The 20831-nt window shown below is 35.9% G+C and overlaps 1 protein-coding gene across 3 annotated transcripts in view; it reads left to right on the forward strand.

The window, feature by feature from the left end:
• Positions 1 to 305: 305 nt before the first annotated feature.
• The window catches only part of LOC129738747 (acetylcholinesterase), an 84564-nt gene continuing 64038 nt past the window's right edge, over positions 306 to 20831 (forward strand). Inside the window, exons 1-2 of one of the 3 annotated variants that reach the window (XM_055730009.1) lie at positions 306 to 548; positions 18852 to 19520. In XM_055730009.1, the coding sequence (XP_055585984.1) occupies positions 19237 to 19520 (284 nt within the window). In that variant the 5' untranslated portion in view covers positions 306 to 548; positions 18852 to 19236. Of the gene's footprint in view, positions 549 to 18719; positions 18766 to 18851; positions 19521 to 20831 lie in introns of those variants that run through there. The other 2 variants (XM_055730017.1, XM_055730023.1) reach the window with 2 other exon arrangements.

The following is a 20831-nucleotide window of genomic DNA, read 5'->3' on the forward strand; positions in this document are numbered from 1 at the left end:
AGCTTTGGAAAGCTACAGCTGATCTGGGAAACGCTTGCCTCAAGTCAGTCAGTCAGTGGGTGGTTGTGGGAGAGCATTGCGCCGTGTCGTGCTGGGACGGAAACTGGGGAAAGACTAGATGGGTCGTGGGCGGCCAGACGAGACGTGGTGTAAAAGCTTTCGATCCATCCGACCGCGTCCTATACACGTAGCTGCCTGGTTTGGTTTGGTGCTTCACAGCTCGGCTGTGTGCTCTTTGCTGCTTTCCAGAGGAGGATACCGATCCAGGAGAATTTTTCACATCGCAGTTTCGTTTGAGCCGTTGCATGATTAACAACATATCAACTTCACATAATCATTTTTGCATGTGTGTATCAATAAAATTGTGCAGTTTCTACAATAACAAGCAGTTTTAAAGTAAGGTTTTGTGCGGTGAAGAACTTATTAGAAAACCGTTTGTGAAGGCGTGTGCAAGATTTATATGAATTTTGTAATATTCTCGGATGTTGTTTGGTGATAGAAAAAAGTTTTCATAAGAGGTGAAAAATTTTGGCTGGGAATCGAAAAGTGTAAGTGTTTGATAGCTGAGAAGGTTTGGAAGTAGGAAGGGTTTGTGGCGAAGTAGCCCAGTGTCTGGAGGAAGCCTGAGGATGATTTGTGGAGTGTGGAAAGCCCCCGAGTGCTGGTTGTAAATTGGCCGTTACTCGAGTGGCCTTGTGGATGAATTTTTTATGCGGAATGTCAGGTGTTGCTTGTTGGTGCCTTCGAAGGAAGCAGCAAAGAAACGGGGAAGGGTCGTTGTCGGTCAATGATTATGGCAGTACCGATGATTTTGATAGTGATTCAAATATTGATCTGTGAGATAGAAAAACCTCCTCCAGCCTCCAGCGCTCGGCGTTGGGGAGAAAACGGAAATGATTTGCGCTTTCCGTGGTATTTTTCTTTTCAAAGATGGAAGGAAATGCAAAGATTCCGAAAGCGTACGAATCAGTGTTTGTATGTGTGAATTAGACCTTGGAATTTTAATAGGATTCAATTTTCTCATTTGGAGTATTCTGTGGTTGGTGGCAATGGAAATGTGAAGCACTTTTTCCTTCCAGAGTCGTTAACGGCTTTCCTAGTCTGGGCAAGAAAAATCAAAAGGAATGGTCATGTTGCTATCAATCTATAAGATTAAAATCTACGTTCGCCACCAGTACATAGACCCAAAGGATACATAAATCGACGTTCTGGCTACAAGAAAATAGGTACATTTGTACGTACATTTCTACATATGGAGGCCAGCACCTGTCGTTTCTGGGGGCCACGGGGTGGATTTTAATACACAAAAACCGGAGCGGAGCAGAAAAGTCTTGACAGCTCGTGCACCATTGCACCAGTGTTTGTGTGGGTGGATGGATGGACAATTGTTTGTGGTGGTAGTTGGTTGGAGCACGCAAGAATATAGTGTAGAACGACGGAAAAATAAAATAAAAAAGGACGACCCTGACTGTGGAATGTAGCCAGGAGCGGATTTATTGTAGGTTAAATGGGGCATTGTGGTTCGCCTCCGGCTAGAAACCGTCTGAGAGGAAACCCCAAATAGTGAATCGTAATAAGGTAGTTTGGGACGCACTTCGATGATCTAATTACTGACATGCTAAGCCAGTGTTATTACATAAACGTTGCCTAATCTGATCAACCTTCAGAATCAATACCAACATTGTGTACTCGACGATATGTAGAATATTGAAGGTCGATTTCGTACAAACTTGTTTGAAAAATAAAAACAAATCGAATTCGGAAAATCACTGATTTGGAATTTGAAATGTGTACGATAATTGGAAGTCCGAAGAAGAACGAATTCATGTTTGTATATTTATAGGGAAAAGTCGGGTAAGACGGACATTTTCAATATTTCGAAAATTAAGATGTTTTCCACAAATCTAATGATGGGAATATGTTCGTCTAAGTGTATCAACACTTTCGAAACCTTTTGTTTATTTATAGCAAGCAAGGTCCAATAATAGTAAACAAAACAAACAAAAACTTTGAGGATCCATTATCTGATGTAATTTTCTCTCCTCATAAAATAGTTCATAACTCGCAAAATTTTCAAAAATTTCAACCGTTTTCAAAGGTAGAGTGTTTATTAGGCTTCGTTTTAACCATTCGGAGGAAAAGCTGCGAATTTCTATCATAAGGCTTGAACAACAAAAGTTTTGAAAAAAAAGTTGCTAAGGCGGGTAAGACGGACACCTTAAGGTCGGGTAAAACGGACACATAAGTTTCTCCAGGTATTTTAATTTTTTGTTTTGTATGCCTTCAGAAGACCTTGGCAAGAGCAATTGTCGGTCGAAAAGCACTCACCATCTCAAACAGGCCATAAAAACTGTAAAAACATGATCTCCGGCGAAGAAAGCGCCTATAAAATACGAAATTTCGAAACCACACTGTTTCGCTTCTGGATTCGGACCAGTTGGTTCCATTTTGGTTGAAAAACGTTTTCAAATGCTTAACTCACAAAAATATCTTATTTTACAGCAATTTTTGCGGCAAAATGTACCTTTTTTGAGCAGTGTCCGTTTTACCCGACCATTTTTGAAAATTGTAATTTGGAAGCATGTTTTGAATAGCTAGAAACAAAAGTTTTAATGAAGGAAATTTACTAATTCCAATGGTTAATGCGTTAGCAAACAACCTAAACTGCCCATCTGCAATATCTGCAATATCTGATTTTCTATTGCAATTCTACCTTAGAGTGTCAGTCTTACCCGCCTTTCCCATATGGCTAACAACCAAGCGTATCGACATTGATGAACATTGAATTATCAGAAAAGAAGGTCATAGACAGTCTGTACCAATACTAGAGCAGGGCTGCCTTGGCAACTCCTTTAAATATTCTTTGTTTAATAGGTATATAGCCTGCTCCTCCTGCTATTAAACGACACAGGTTCAGTTGAAAAACAGCTCGAAGCAGAGCATATTGACTTTATCTATCTTCTAACGCCTTATTATTGAAGAACCACGGGGAATCTTCTCGGAGTCTGCTACTAAAAATTAAGGAAAATCAAAACTTTTCACATGCATTGAGCGTTGATATTCCAAAGCTCCTCAATTCGTCCTCAAATCGAAGACCAATTCTGTGTTCCATCGGCTTGGTCTTTCCGACATTGATTTTGAGACCTGCTGCCTTGGAGCTTTCGGTGAAGTCGTCGAGTTTGCTCTGTTTGTTTGTTGTCTTTGGGCGAGCAAAACTACGCAAAGTGATAAAATACATCCTTGTCTAAATTCAGCAGTTAACGGGATTGGATCGAACTAGACATCGTCGTGCAAGACTTTGCACGAAAATGCTTCGTACTGTTCTTCGATGAGATGGACTAGTTTCTCTGGTACTCCTCGTCGCCTTAGAGCCGCCTAGATGTTTTCATGGTTAAGTCGGTCGAATGCTTTTTCGAAATCAACGAACACCAGCAGAAGAGAGTCCTGGAATTCGTTGATTTGATCCAGTATTATTCGTAGCGTTGTGATGTGGTCCACACATGATCGTCCGGATCGGAATCCAGCTTGTTGCCGTCGGAGTGTAGCGTCGATTTTCTCCTGGATCCTGTTCAGGATCACTTTGCAGAGTACTTTGAGGGTTGTACAGATCAACGTTATGCCTCGCCAGTTACCGCACTCTGTCAGGTCTCCTTTCTTCGGGACCTTTACGAGGATACCCTGCATCCAGTCGGCCGGGAATGTTGCAGTATCCCAGATGTCAGCGAAAAGACGGTGCAACATTTGTGCTGACAGGGCAGGGTCGGCTTTCAGCATTTCAGCAGGGATGCAATCGATCCCAGGTGCTTTGTTGGATTTCATGTTTTTGATTGCCGCTTCTATTTCAGCCAGCGAGGGCGCTTCCGAGTTGACGCCATTTATGCGGCTTACTGTTGGCGCTTCGAGCTGCGGGTTCTGTTGGCCATCGCTGTTCGTGACTCGGAAGAGTTATTCAAAGTGCTCAGTCCATCGTTTGAGCTGATCTGTTCGATCGGTCAATAACTGACCTGCTCGGTCTTTCAGCGGCATTCTTGCATTAGTCCTCGCACCACTGAGGCGGCGAGAAATATCATAAAGTAATCGGATATCTCCATTGGCGGCGGCTCTTTCTCCCTCTTCGGCTAGGGAGTTTGTCCAGGCTCTCTTGTCTCGTCTACAAGCTCGTTTAACTGCCTTTTCCAGTTTCGCATATCGTAAGCGGGCGGCTGCTTTGGCCAACCCGGCACATGCCTGCTCAATTCCGATCATCATCGATCATCCTCCAAGTTTCATCCGACATCCATTCACTTCTTCTTACACGAACTTTACCGAGAGTACCATGGCTCGTCGTGATAAAGGCATTCTTGATTCCACACCACTGTTCTTCGACTGTTCCGTCTGTCGGCAGCTCCGAGGCTCGGGATTCTAGCTGTTCAACGTATGTCCTTTTTACCTCTGGATTCTCCAACCGGCGGACATCGTATCGACACTCGACTTTCTCCTCGCGCCGTTGGACACGCGCAACTCTCAGTCGAATCTCGCCAAGGATGAGGTCAGATGCAATGTCTGCGCTTCGTTTGTTGCGGACATCAAAAAGGCTCCTTCTCAATTTTCGGCTGATGCGGTCAATTTGATTTTCTGTTCGGCGATCACCCTTCGGAATTTTCTCTACCACGCTGTTCAGTTGACTGTAAAACTGCTCTTTCTCCTGCAAGTCGGCAACGTCAGTTGGCGCATAACACTGGACCATTGTAAAGTTTCTAACCCGTGTTCTAAATCTGGCTACAATTATTCTTTCGTTTATCGGTTCCCATCTAATGAGGGCTGCGTAGGCCTGCGGGCTTAATAGGAAACCAACTCCTCGTTCCCGAGTAGCATGTTCTCCTCGTATGCCAGAGTAAAGCAGTACTTGCCCGGATTGTGTCTTGTGTTCTCCAGTGTTAGGCCAACGGACTTCGCTCAGTCCCAGAATTTCAAGCTTGAGGCGGCTAGCCTCTCTAGCAAGTTGTGCCAGTTTGCCTTGTTGGGCAAGGGTCAAAACATTCCAAGTTCCAATTCCGTGTTTTCATGCTAAAAGTCGTCGCCAAAGTTCCAAGTCGGTCATTTCTTTCGGATTCCGTAACAATTTCAAGTCATGAACAGTAGGTTGTTAGCCTAAAGCATTTGATAAATTCAGCCGCTCGCTGCGAGACAGACGCTGTTTGAGCCGCCCCTGACCTGGGGAACAGACGCGTGCGGCCACCTTCTCAGGTTATCTCATCCGCCATATTGGTTGACAGATTTCTTGAATTTTTGATGCCAGTAGCTTGTACGACACTGTCCTCAAATGCATAAATTCGACTTCCCAGATTTATGAGCTTCTTCAAAAAATACGAGTTGGTTTACGGTTCTGCATAAAATGCGAATTAACCTAGGAAATATCTAAATTTTGGTGGAAATTGTAATTACGGGAAACTATTTCCAAGCATATTTTAAGCTTAAAAATGGAAAATATTGTAAGAAGACACATCTAATAGTTCTAATAAATCATTTAATATGCAAATTTTGAGTTCATAAACAGTAAAATATTTAACCCGTTCGAGACCGATTGCACACCGTGAGTGCAATGGAATTTTTGTGCCGTTGTCAGAATAATCATCCATTGTGAGTTTTCTATTGATCGGAAAAATGACATTCTTATACCAATGCAATGGAATCCGCAAATGTTAGGCAAAATGCATTGAGAAATGGTTTTGATGAAAATCAAACGACATACAAATTATCTAAGGGTAAAGTGCTATGAGTTCGAATGTCGTGAAAAGGTATCCGTCTCGAATGGGTTAATTGATAAATCATCTTTTCTCGTAATTATTTTCTTATTCGAGTTTTGGAAAGATTCCAAGCTCTTTATTCAATATATTTCATACTGAAATCAATTGTTTCAACACTAGCTTAAGTTAATTAACACTAATTACTGAACTTTCTCATGCAAATGACGAAACCCGTAGATTTATTTTTTTCTCTATGGAATATATGAAGAATCTCATAACAACTACGTAATCATGCCCGGCGTGGGGTACTTTCACGCATGATGTATGGTACCCTATTATTAAAATACTCTATGGCTATGTCCAAATATGTTTATAGTTAATTTTCGATACACTCCTTATGTTGAATATTTTCATTGAAACTTGCAGATAAAATCATAAACTTTAATTGGAATTTCTAAAAAAATATGAAACTCCCGTCCATTTATGAGCAACTTATGGATTTAGAAAAACCACCACTTAAAGGGTTCAAAGTAGGGTAACTAACCCCTGCAAGAACCAAGAAATGTTCAAAATCCAAAGTGTTTTTTTAAATTTTCGGTACGGTTCTAGTGATACAGTTTTCATACTAATTTACATAAAAAAATTAAAATTCGTTGCGCTAACTCAGGACTTAATGGACCGCTTATGGCTTTATGGCTTTATGGCTTTATGGCTTTTTTCTAAAGTATAAACAACCAAAAAAAGGTGAAGGGGGGTGAAAAAAAAATAATAAAATTGAAATTTCCAAGCTTGCATCGGTATAGTGGTGCATACATTCAGTGATAAAAATCATTACATAAATTCTAGAATTGAAATTATAGAAAAAAAAAGTTTAGATCTTCATAAATTTAATATCTATTTACAAGCGTGAAGTGGAAAACAAACATATTTCAGAGAGTGGAAACGAGGTTTACAAGGTGAGTCTTTGATTAGCATTTTGTTGCATTTTGGCTCGATAAAGTAACTGAATTCTAAAAATAATTATTTAAGAAAAAATCGTGATCGTCTGAAAAATAATATTTCTCAAACAGTGTTGGTATAGAAAAAAAAATTAAATCTGTAGGTGATTCATGTAAGGGAAACAAAATCTGGCTAGCTCATCTTAAATGGCTGTTGGGTTTTAGTGACTTCGCAATTTGCTTATTTAAATTTAAGCATGTACCTATGTATGTACATAGTTGAAGCTGTTTGATTCTGATAACTTTAATCAATCACACCGTCAGTGTTGCTGTTTACACCGGTGTTGTGAATGTCGCGCATTTGCGTGAACATTCCGTTCCGATGCATTGTCGTGCGACGTTGCTTCGTGAGGACCTCTACTTGTTGACTTCATGAATAATTCACGTGGTAGTTTTGCGTGACATGTTTTTCCCTTACCTACCTTCTGTGCCGATAGACATGTAACAATTTTATCCTTTTGAACCAATTTGAAACAAAACGGAAAGCGTGTTAACATATTGCTCCAATTAACGCTTACCCTTTGATTTCGAAAACAAAAAGGTGTCATTGACAATGTGCATGTGTGTCGTGACTGATATGTTGATTTAATGGCATCTTCATTCATGTAGGACTTTTCTCTTGTTACCGGAGGGGTCAGAATTGATTGCATCAAAAGCAGCCGTGTACGAATTTACGTTTGCTTGTAAATTTTACAATCGACATCGAATTGTTTTTCATGAGCGAATCAAGACAGTGCATATGTTGGATGTTGGTCATTGAATCGAAGTGCTTTTTAGCGGGTAATCAATCTTTCCATTATCTGTGCTCTCTCTTTGCCGTTGAAACGACTCGAATTCAAAATTGCGAAGCAAGCCCTGTCATTTTCAGAAGACCATGGTCGTTAAGGTTGTCACATTTCGTTTGCCCTGTTCGGTTGCTTCGATGAACTCTGGGCTAACTATGTAGGTATGTAGCTTTGCTGAGGTCAGACAGAACAGAAACCAACAAGCAGGCGCATCAGTTGTTAACTTCTGTCTCAGCAATGCTGGCTTGTTCCGAGGTCTTGCCCATCACTGCAATGAGTTTGCAGCAGCGTGTTGATTGTAGGGGATATCTAAATTGAATTCAATTTCAGTTAATTTAATTTTACAGTCCAAATATATAGTGGATGACGTTGAGGATAAACTGATGCTGGGAATGCTCAAAAACTCCGTAACGATTGACATATTTGAGATTGCTAAAAAGTTTAGGTGATAGTTTCTAATGAGTGTGGGTGAGATATATTTTGATTATAAAAGAAATATGATCCAGAATTAGATATAAAAATTTCGATTCAGAATTATAATTTTGGGCTTCACGATATAAAAATTGGCTATAAAACTTTACTAAATATCAATAATTGTTTGATTCCACAGATCTACAAAATATACTTTTTCCGAGAACTGTGGTAGTTTTTTCATATCAGCTTTAGATTTAGTTTGGAGATTCACAAAAAATCTAAAAATTCAAATTATTTTCGGTTTGGATCCATTCTTATATCAGTTCTAGAAAAATTAGATTCAAAACTGGTATAAAACAAAAATTCGAGCACCGGTGCTCAATGTTGCATCTTGACCCAAACTGTACTTTCTCGAAGCGATATCTCAGGAACGGTTAAAGCTAGATACTCGAAATTTTCTGACTTTTTTAAAATGAGAAGCCCTACAATTTCTCATTTTTAAACAAAACTCATGAAACGATTTTCATAAACACTACCATTTTGAAACCGTACAAATGCCTGCAATTAGATGCTTTTTAAAAAATTGTGTATTGATTTTTAGGCTCATCAGAAAACGACCTTAAAACCAAAAAGTCCCTAATAAATGAGTGTTTTGCATCAAAGATAATGAATTCAGATGGATTAAGAGCTTATATTGGAATAATAAATGTGCTTGGTTTTACAGACCACAGCAGGCTATTTTAAAACTTCATAAACATTTTTTCAATAAATTTATAAAAATATTTTTATGAGTATCAAGAATTTTGATCTCGCCCATCCTCCCCCATGAGAGCCCAGAAGAAACAAGCGAGGTATACTACTCTACACTCATAATTTTCAATTCCCATTAAAATTTGGATGATTTAGTAAGGTTATTTGATAGTAACAAATTTGACTCAGAACTGATGTCAAAATCTCGAAAACTACATACTCCTTAATTCAAAATTCTTCTACAGTTTAAAAAAAATAATCACATGTTGATAAAAATTCAGTTCTGAATCTGAATATTAAGTTTTCAATGAGATTTTCCTCCTCCAAGAGGTTCTTTTTTTTTTTTCTTTTCTACAAATATGTTTATTTCTACCAGTTTAATATTACAATAAACAAGCAACAAGCATATAAAGAAGGCACGTGATATAACCTAATACACAATATCAAAGGCAGATTTGAAATTCACAAATTATATTTTAAAAACGAAATTAAAACATAAAGGTCAACGTCAACTGTGTTTGTGGAGAGAATATACTGTAAGTACTGTGTGAAAAGTTGAAACATTAAACTTTTTTCATCGTTCACAAATGTCCGAAAAACGGGGAATTTGAAATCCGAGAACACAATATTTCTTGTTTTACGTGTGTTAACTAACTTGATCTTACTAAGCGTGTACCACCAGCAATTTCGAACTTGGGAACAATCCACCAACCTATGATTAATATCTTCTATTTCTTGAGGACAATATTCACAGTATGGCGAAATCCCTCTTCCAAATCGAAATTGATTTTCTGCGCAAGCTATTTTCTCATTGACAAGAAGATACCACGAGGATTGATAATCAGATGAAATTGACTTATGAAATATATTCTTCCAAATATGTTTCCAAGTATGGTCTGGATATTTTTCAACTACATGTGGCTTCGGTAGAATTTGAATAAAATGGTTATAAATACTTGACGCCAAAGGATTTTCAATGCATGTTTGAGGAAGATAAGGTAAATTTAACCAAAGTGTTTTAAGAAATTGTGAATTAATAGGAATCTGTTTAATATTTGGAGGATTTCCAATATTTTGAGTCAAATTAATTAAAAAGGGGGATACTGTTCCTAGTTTCAAAAATCTTGCTATTAAAAGTGATTTGCATTTGAACTCCGGTGATATCAAACCCAATCCTCCATCTCTTTTAGGTAAACACAACTGATTAAACGATATTCTTAGACTTTGATTAAACCATAAAAAATTCCCATATAAAGATTTTAGTTTTGCTATAATTTTCTTATTTACCGAAACTGTTGAGGCAACAAACCATATTCTGGATGAGGCATATGTATTCAAATAGATTATTTTTTGAATTAAATTAAGTTTTCTATATCTATTGTTATTCAACATAAAATTAAGTTTTTGATAAATATCTTCCCAGTTTTTGTTCACCATTTTTAATGTACTATTATTGTACCAAATTCCTAATATTTTTACATCCTCCTTAAACTCTACCCAGTTTGGTACATTATTCAGTTCTCGGTTAATACCTACTTTCATAGAGTACGTTTTGTTATAATTTACTTTCGCTCCAGCTGATTTTTCAAAATTATCAAAGATTAACTTGGCAACGTTTATTTTATTAGGATCATTTAAAATCAAACTTATATCATCAGCATAACAATTTAATAAATCTTCATTTCCGATCAAATTATCTTTAAGTTTCGATATCAAAGGCTCTATATAAATACAGAACAATAACATCGATAAAGGATCTCCTTGTCTTACTGAACGCTCTATTTTTATTTCGTTAGATAAATTTCCGTTGAACAAAATTTTTGAAAACGAATTTTCTTGGCATGATTTGATGAAAGATATAAAATTGGTATTTAATCCCATTTTTGTTAAAGTATCAATTAAAAATGAATGATTTACTCGATCAAAAGCTTTTTCTAAATCAAAAGAAATTAATATACCTGTTTTTTTAGTTATATTCAATTCGCAGATTTTGTCCCTTATTGAACAGGTTGCTTCATATATGTTTCTGTTGTGACATGCACATTTTTGTGCATCTGAGATTATTAAATGATTCAAAGTTGATAATCTGTTCTTTAAAATTCTCGCAATAAGCTTATAATCGAAGTTCAGAAGAGTAATTGGTCTGTAGTTTTCAATTTTGTTTTTATTACCTTTCTTTTTGATTAGAATTACTACTCCTTCAAGAAATTTCTTAGAAATTTGTCCATTCATTACTTCATTCAAAACTAACAAAAACTCATTTTTAATTATATTCCAACAAAACGTATAAAAAGATTTTGTCAAACCATCACAACCTGGAGATTTACGTGACTGACTTTGCTTAATTCCTATCCAAGCTTCTTCCTCTGTAATTCTATTCATTAAGTTCGTATTTGATGTCAAGTTTTCGGGAAGCACCTTTGCTGGATGAAAAGCAGGGCCATCAACCCGTTGCTCTTTAAAAAGATTAATATAATAAGAGACTATTTCTTGTTCAATTTTCGTTGAATCATTTTCAATTGTGCCATTTATTTCTAGAGAGCATATAGAAGAACCTCCACGATTTCGAACATTTTCTGCAACTTGAAAAACAGAAACATCTTCTCCGGCTATATATGTTTTAGAGTTTTGATAGAAACTGTTTGATATCATTCTCTGATTGGCCAACATTTTTCCTTTGATTTTATTTATTTCTCCTAATAATAATGGATTTTCTAAGTAATCTTTATACAAATTATTCAAAGCACAATAGAAAAACTCCTCAGTATCTCTGAATCTTTTCTTAATAACGTTTTGTTTCCATTTAAAAAAAGCCACAATTTTTATCTTCGCGAAATCAGTCCACCACGATAACCACGAATTATAATATCTCCTCTGAGTTATCCAATAGTTCCATTTTTGTCGAAATTCTAGCAAATTTTCTTCATTAAGTACTATATCATTTAATCTCCAAACACCTCTTCCAGAACTTTTGCCCAAATAAGGTAAACTAATTTTAAGTATAACCGCTTTATGGTCAGAAAAAGAACACAAATTTGATTTAATCTGTACTACATGATTTTTAATGCCTTTACTCACATAAATTCTATCTAACCTTGCACCAGAACCATTTCTTACAAACGTGTAATCAATTTTAGTTTTATTCTTTAATTCCCATGAATCAACCAACTGTAAATTTTCAACAAAAAATTTCAACGAAGAACTGTAGTTTGATATATGATTGGCATCTTTTTGATTAATAACACTGTTGAAATCACCTCCTATTATTAAATCTCCAAACCCATTATTTACATATAAAGGTAACGTGTTTTTGAAGAAATTTTCTCTATTTATTTTGTGTGCACTGCCTGAAGGCGCATACACACTGCATATGGTTGTATTTTCGTTAATTTTAAGACTTATTACACGACTATCAAGACTTTTTCTAACATTAGATACTTTGACATATGATTTTACAAGAATTGCTGTACCTCTTTTATTATTATCAATATTAAAGAAACTTTCAAAACCGTTTATAAAAAATTCTCTTGAAACCTCTTGCAATAACAAAATATCCAGATCCATCAAAAAAATAAAAGTTTTCAAGGCATTTATTTTATTTCCATTTGTTATTCCATTTAGATTAATTGTTCCAACATTGTAACACAAATTATTATTCATATTATTCATATTTTTCTTTCAAATCCTATTTTATTTTCAGTTATTATTTATTTTCAATAATCATTTTTCCCGCTTCATTCCCATTATCAAAATCATCATCAGAAAGAAGTGCCCTGTAAGAATTGCTTTGCAGTACATTCTCAATGTGATCAATACTGTTCGTAGAACCGGTTCGCCCATCGGTTTGTTTCCCCTTCCGCCCAACCGTTTCCCGCAGGTTTCGAACATTTGATCGCGATCGTGAGTTCCGTTGTGTGATTTTTGTGTTCGTGTCTGTGTTAGTATTGGTGTTGTTTCGTGGTGCTTTTGGTGTTCTGTGTGCGTTGCTGAGTTGACCTTCATCGCGAGCAATATTTTTTCGAAGCAAATCATTTAAATTAGTGAATTTCAAACCTACCTCGGAAATAGTATCATTATTGATTTTGCTGCCTTCCGTGTTCGCCTTGCTTGTAGTTGCCCTCTCTTCTCGAACACCAACCCTTTTAACAGCACCGGCATAGTTCACGCCTGTTGCAATAAGACGGTCGCTGATGCTTCCACCTTGCAGTTGCATCTGCATGTAGCTGGCTTCCATACACTTACGCCCCCAATGGACCGGTTTGTGGCAGTGACGACAAGTTTGCTGTTGATGCTTGTAGGTGACCAGTGAGACTTCGCCACAGATGTTGATGTAAGACGGAACTGCGGTGCGAAGTTTCACCCGAACCGCACGTATCCCATTCTTGATACCATTCAGCTGAGCAGGTTCCGTCCAGAATTCATCCTTAATCCACAATATTTCTCCAAACTCCTCCAAAGCTTTTGTGATAAACGTGTTATTGGTTTGTGGGGACACATCATGGACACGTACTGTTGTAGCTCCATCTTCCATGAATACGCTGACCTTATATTTTATTTGCTCAACGGTTAGAAAATGGATCCCTCCGTTGATTTCTGTTGCCGCTATGGCTGATTCCTCGGAATCAACCTCAACGAATACCAATGCCTTGCCTGTGTTGTGTTGTAGTGATTTCACTTGCGAGTATTCCACCTTCAAACTTTCGTTGACAAATTTTGAGATGATGATCATGTTAACTTTTCTTGACGGAAAGTTTCCCATATCGATGGCCAAAGTGTTCAAACGTGGACCATTTGATGTTAGATGGTAAGCTGGGGCCGCCATCTTACCACGTGTTTGGTTGTTCTGTTATCTGGGACACTGTCCACAGACTATTGTTTAAAAGCGCTCGATACAATAGCACACCAGAGTTAAACGAAAGCGTCTTAACCACTCAACTGCCGAACACAGACTGGAGAGGTTCTGGTTTCAAAATATCAAAATTGTACTTATGATTTCATATTTCGGTTACTGTATCAAAATTCGGATTCTTGCATTTGCAGTTATGAGAAATTGAATTGAAATCTTTACTCAAATTTAAATTTAAATCAATAAAAACTTTGGTTCAAAATTTTTTAAACTTTATAATTTCCGAATTTGAAAAAAATAATATAAGAAACCATCCTGTATTTTCGTTTCTTATTCAAATTCGAAGTTTTTAAACTCAATCCATTTACAGAGATCATACAAAACAAAGCTTCTAAATGGCGATGTTGAATTAAAAACCCAGAATTATCATATTTATATTTAAATTCAATTTCACAAGTTGTGTCGATAATAAATAATTGAAATAATGCGTTCAGATTGAAACCAAAAACTTCAATATTTGAGCTTTCCAGAATTATTTTCGCACGTAGCCGGTTCGGAAAATTCCAGGTTTTTTTTATTAAATCCTTGCCAAAACTGAGTAATTGATTTTAATTTTTCATTTCAAAACCCAGATAATATCCGGGCAAATCTGAGAAAATTACAGGGAATAATCCAAAATAAATTAAGGAAAGTGAAAAAAAAATTGAAACTAACAATAAATAGCACGTTCAATTTGTTTAAGGCATTCGAAAAAAATGGTTTATTTTGATGCAACAAGCTTTGATATAAAACAAACTTTTTTGGGCGTATAAATAAAACCGTTTACAATTTTCGGGAGCCGGATCTGTCTAGAAAATTTCATTGCAAAACCGGACAAGCCTTGATAAATCCAGACAATTTGGAATGCTTAATCATAATTGAGTCGATTTGGGAAACAAATGTCACTTCTTGATTCATTTTTTCAATTCTGAACTCTAATTTAGATTTGGAAACAAAACAATATTGAAATTCGAGGGGATCCAAAATTTGAACTTAAATTCAGGTTCAAATTCAGTTTCAGAATTATAATTCTAAATTTAGACTCAGGTGGGCTCGTAAATGAGTTGTGCAATTAAGTTAAAAATATCAACATGATTATTTCGATGAGGAATTAAAATTGCAAGAGATAACAGAGTTAAAATTTTGATCGTTAAATCAATTTCGCAATTTCAAATTTTCAACCTAAGTTACTTTGTATACACACCTCAACTGAGAATCACAAAGATTTAAAAGAGTTTTTTTTTAATTTTTTTTTTTATAAAAGTACCTTATTTTTTTGTTAAACAAATCATCCACAGCAATTTTATAATAAAATTTATTTTTTAAGTATTGCTGGTAAAGAAACATGATCCATGTTTTTGCCGGAACAATCCGAAAACATTCTTAGGAACCGCTTTTCCAAACTGTGCTCTTCTTGTCACTCTGTCTCTGTTTACGAGTCGAAATGGTTCGATAGTATTGTTACAAGAAGGCCAAATCAAAACAATCAATCAGTAGCAGTAGCCTTAAAAATCCAAATCAAAATAAAAAGTTAGCAGCAGCAGCCTTAAAAATTTGCGCTTCGCAAGCAAATTCCGTCTTTTTCCATCGGTAGGCCAAATCAAGTAAACAATCAGCAGAAGCTGCCTGAAAACCTGCGCTTCCAAAACCATTCCGTATTTTTCCACTGGAAAGCAAAATCATAACAAACAATCAGCAGCAGCAGCCTTTAAAATCTGCGCTTCTTTAGCCAACTCCTTTTTTTTTTTTCACCGGAAAGCCAAATAAAAAAAAAACAATCAGCAGCAGCAATCCTAAAAATCTGCGCTTCCAAAGCCATTCCGCCTTTGAACACTGGAAAGCAAAATCTGCCACTGGATGGCCAAATCAAAGCAAACAATCAGCCGCAGCAGTCCTTAAAATCTTAGCTTTCTAAGCCAATCCGCTTTTTTCCAGGGACCGAATCAGAAACAATCTCTAAAATCTGTGCTCCCTGTGTCAATCCGTCTTTCTACCGGAGGCCGAATCAGAAACACATTTTTCGTAGCAGCAGCCTTGACAATCTGCGCTATCTGTCCTTATTCATCTAACCCCGCCATTGATTGTCGTGATTTGACGATTCTTATGAATCTCAAATCAGAGATTAACTCAGACACATCTGTCACTGACAGGAATAGATCAATGACTTCCTTTGTTTTGTTTGTTTAGCCTAGTGTTGCCAAAATAACAAACGTTGACATAGAAATTTATATTTCTCGCGTGAGCCTTCATTACGTCGTATGAAACATCTAAGGATTTCTCAGAAATCTGCTGAAAAAGTTATCAACACAACGTTAGAATTTTTATTTTACATTTAGAATATGATGTCGAGGCTACAAATATTCTAAATGGAAAGAAGTTGCGACTAGTTTATGTCAGTTTTCGTAATAAAACTCTTTGTTTACATTCTGTTTCATACGACGCGACGTAATGAAAGCTCACGCAAGATTTATTGATTTATCTTCAGTGTTGCCGAATACAACAATTTTTTTTATTAAATTTGATTTATTTTCTGCATATCCTTCATCTCATCTCTACAACCTTCGCTTTAAAAAATCTGCAGAAAATGTCACATTTCTTCCATGTTTTGCTGAACTTTATTAATATTCTTTTGGAAAATAAATTTATTTTTCTAAATGGTTGAAATGTTTGAATTTGATCGAACATATTGTTGTTGAGTTTGGTATATTTATCAATTTTACATGAGCATAGAATAAGAATAAGAATAAAATTGAAGGTTTTATAATTTTTTTTTCGTCTTGCTCAAGTGAAAAGCGATAATCAACCAGACTCTTACGGATACGAAACAAAAGAACTATTATGTTGCATACATTTAGGGGCGAAAATTAAATTAATTGTTATATAGTTTGAGCTACAAAATACAAATGAAATTTTACCTTCACACATTACTGTAGGCCTTCCCACTATTTCCATGTTAATTTTTTCTTCAAAGTTGATCATTTGATAGGCTTTCTATCCATTTGTCCAAAACGGGCTTACTCATGGAAAATGTCCTTATTTTTTAATTACGGAGAATTTATCACTAAAAAATAGCACTATAAATATACATATACAAAGAAAAAAAGTTGTTCTTTCACATTCAACAACCCGTTTGCTTCTAAATGCTTTTTGGTATCATCATCAGAGCTGTTTGTTTGCGAGCCTTAGAAAACAAAGATATTTTAGGTTTTTGAAATTACATTTTTACTAACAAAAAAAAAATTCAAATTCATACCAAGTTTCGCCTTTTTAATACTCAATATATAGGCTTTCAAATGTAGAAAAAAGTTTTCAAAAATTCGAACGATAGACTGAGTTATTTATGATATTGTGCAAAAATTTATTGTTGGTCAAAGTTTCCCCAGTGATCAAAGTTACCCCGTTTTACGGTACTTTAATTGCTTTATTATACACAAATGGCTTACCATTTTAAAGATTCATGGACGTATTTTTGCAAGTAACTAATACAAAAAACTTTTAATGTAAAATATTTTGAAAATGAATAATCAAATAAATACCAAGAATATTTTTTTTGTAATTCATGCACAGTTTGAGCGAAAACAGACAAAGATTAGTAACCAATCCCCTCATGAGGCGGATCCTCTAACGGCTCTGGTGCAAATATTGACGATTACAAAATGGTATAATTTGTGAAAATTTGTTCAGTAGTTTTTAATACCGTCAAACGGGGCATCATGCAACGCGGGGTTGGATGCAACATTTAGATAACACCACACTGATTCAATTTTTAATTTTATGTAATGCGATAAAGATATCTTTTAATGATTACAACATGATGATGACATAATTTCTAGTATCCTGAGATAGTTTTTTAAAGTTTTTTATTTTCATATAAAATTTAAAAAATCGAACAATAAATGTACAATTTTTAACATTTTTCGATGCCGTAAAAAACTATACCCAGTATGAAGAATTGGATTGATAATATCACCAACAAACTTTATACTGGTTTCCTCATCCTATACCAACACTATTGATGTAAAAATAGTTTTCGAAAAATCACTCAATTTTTTTAAATAAATATTTTTATATTTTAGTTACCAGTGTGGGGTAAAATGCAACAAAATGCAAATCAAAGAAACACCTTGTAAATCTCGTATCCAAATGCTGGAATATGATTGTTTTGCATCACGCGTTTGTCAACACTGAAATTTCTTTCATCCAAACATTTTTTTTAATGATTTCGGCTTTTTCAATTTTTAGTGCTATTGTTTTACCCCTAAATGTATGCCACACCCTAATTTTCAGAAAAAATGTGAAAATACGTTTTCACAAAACAAAAAATCACAGCAAATGGTGTTTTCATGCGTAATGATCTTGAATTCATCGCAAATTTATCAAAAACTATACATTTTCTTACGTTTTCATAAGATTTCTCATCAAAAGCATAGTTTGTTGCAAGTTACCCCATTTTCTGAGGAGGATGAAAATCGCATGTTTTTAGAAAATCAAAAATAACTGAAGGAACCAATATTTTTTCTGACTACGCCAATTTGATGTCCCGTCAACCTTGAAACTTTTAATGCATAAGAGGTATGATTAACTGTGAACATAAAGTTTTTAGAAGCCAATGAAATTGAAAATTGTTGCATGTTGCCCCAGTTGACGGTATATAGCCAAAATAATAATCCAGGTCATTATGACTCTAACAGGCTAATTGTCTTTTTTTTTAACCGTAAAGGAAGGTTAATTTGGATCTAAGCCAACGATTTTGACCACAATTGATTATAAAGTTTTAATACAAATAAATCAATTCGAAAACCGCTTGTATTTCTGACCCCATCTTCGACGAACCATAGAATCTCCCTTGCGAATAAGGACCAATGGAATTGAAGAAATTAATATGATTTTTAGAGCAACTTTCATTAGAAATTTGATTCGAATAAATCATGTGACGCGTGGAAACGAAAGGTAAACATTAGATATGATTCAAAACTGAAATGAAAATTAAAAAATATTAAATTCCAACCCTTAAAAACTTACTAAATTTGAGAAAACGTTAAGTAATTTATGAAAACCCCTCTGTCAGCTTGGCTTGACCGAGATTGGACCGATCATGTTTAAGTGCCGACTCGAGAGAGCAAATCTATGCATTTATTGTACATACAGACATACATATACCTACATATGGAAGAGCCCTCTGGATGGATGTCCACTTGTTTTCTTCAGTTAGAAACGATTTCTTTTCAACCCACTAGCAATGCCGCGATTCAGAGGGAATCTAATTCTTGTTTTTTTTTTATTTCCATTGCAGGAATCATTCAAAGAAAAAAGTAATCAAGAGGAAATTGGTTTGCGTGCATGTGATGCGGATAAGTACACCTTACAGTGCTCTCGGCTAAAGTGGTCAGAAGAAAGGAAAATCGAAAATTTAAATTATGTCTAATGTATCATGTGATATCGAATTTACCAGGTGAATTACTGTGGTGCAAGGGCATTCGTGAAAAGCTTTTATTTGTACAGCAAAGTGTTATGGGAGAATCGTGAAGGATGTGAATGATTTGAGGAGTATAACGAAAGGTCAAAATTCGATTCGACTCGTGAACTCGGTGCTTTATAGGGTATTAGAAAAGTATTGTTTTTTTTTAATATTTTATATAACTCGGTGTAAGTAACACAAGGCAGCATCAGCAGTGAAAATGTCAAATTTCTGCTGCCAGAGGATGGTTTCCTCGCTTCTCTTATGTATGGCAGTAATAAGTCCGGCATATTGCATATTCGATCGATTGGTAGTTCAAACCACGAGCGGGCCAATCAGAGGGCGCTCTACAATGGTGCAAGGGCGAGAAGTGCACGTGTTTAATGGAGTTCCGTTTGCCAAGCCACCGGTTGATGGATTGCGATTCAAAAAACCCGTTCCGGCAGAACCCTGGCATGGAGTGTTAGATGCTACTCGATTACCGCCATCATGCATTCAAGAACGGTGAGTACCTGGATCATTTTTTATGGACCATCAAGAGTCTTTTATTGAACGCAGCGTTCAATCTCTGCGAAACATTTATCATCAAATTAGATTACAATGAAGATTGAATAGCGAGCGGCAAATGGAAGTCACTTACATAATAGAGGTGGTGGCACGCCCTTGAGAACATTTTCTCTTGTGGTACAAAGTTTGAAATTTAGAAGGTTTTTTTTTGGTTATTTAAAACATGCTACAACGGAAGTAAATATCGAAGCAAGTAAATTTACCACCTTATTTATGCTTTGAACAAAGCTTTCATTAATACTGATTACAATTTCTTATCATATTTTTTATCACAGTATCACTTATAACACTAGTTTACAGCATTTTTTAGCTAAGTGAGCTGTGAAATCGGGAGCTGAATTCAATTTAATTGAAATTAATTTGAAGCTCTTCTTCGCATATTGAAGGTGAATCAATTTTCTATTGATTATCGACTGAACTTCATTTTGGCGATTGATCAACGGTATTGTAGATTATAGTGAACTTATGATAGAAAAAATGATTAAAAATGCATTTTAACCCTAATCCACTCTTGGGTGTCAATATGACACTATTGGAAGTTAACAGCTTGTAAATTTATTCGGGTGCATCCGAATAAAACAATTTCTTCGGGGACCTTCGATAAACTGTTGACATCTTTAATCTTGCATATTTTTTATGGACGCACCCTAAAAGCCCAGGAAATAAAATTCCCTAATCAGACCTTGAGTGTCAATTTGACACTCCTAACTCAAAACTGCGGCATCTCTCATGTTTCTCAACCGATGTTTACAAAATATATAGTTTTGGAAACCTCGTAATGTAACTCAAATATATTTTTCAGACAATATTCACATATTTATTCAACACTTCAGTTTTTCGATATTCAAAGTCTAGGAAAAAAAAAATCCGAACATGCTTAAAAAAATCACTTACAGGGTGACAAAAAAGTCCGGTCACACTTTTTTGTAGCCTACACGTTGCATCTCTCTGGTGACATCTATATGTCAAATGAAAGGGCTAAATTTGCTGCCTAAGTGGCAGAGTTTCGTTTCTGTGCAGTTTGTTTACATTTTGAGCCATGGCAGAGTTAAAAGCAGCTGTTATCGCTGCTCGGTTGGCGCTCAGATGACGAGATATTTTTTTCGGACGAGAAACTGTCGTTTTGGAGCAAACAGTCAATCGCCAAAATTATCGAGTTTGGAGTGTGAGCCTCCAGCAAGCTCCTGCGGACTAGCTGAACGTTTCAAAATAAGACGTCAGTCTTGCTTCCAGCAAGATGGCGCCCGA

Source organism: Uranotaenia lowii, chromosome 1 (genome assembly GCF_029784155.1).
Source record: "Uranotaenia lowii strain MFRU-FL chromosome 1, ASM2978415v1, whole genome shotgun sequence".
NCBI lineage: Eukaryota > Metazoa > Arthropoda > Insecta > Diptera > Culicidae > Uranotaenia > Uranotaenia lowii.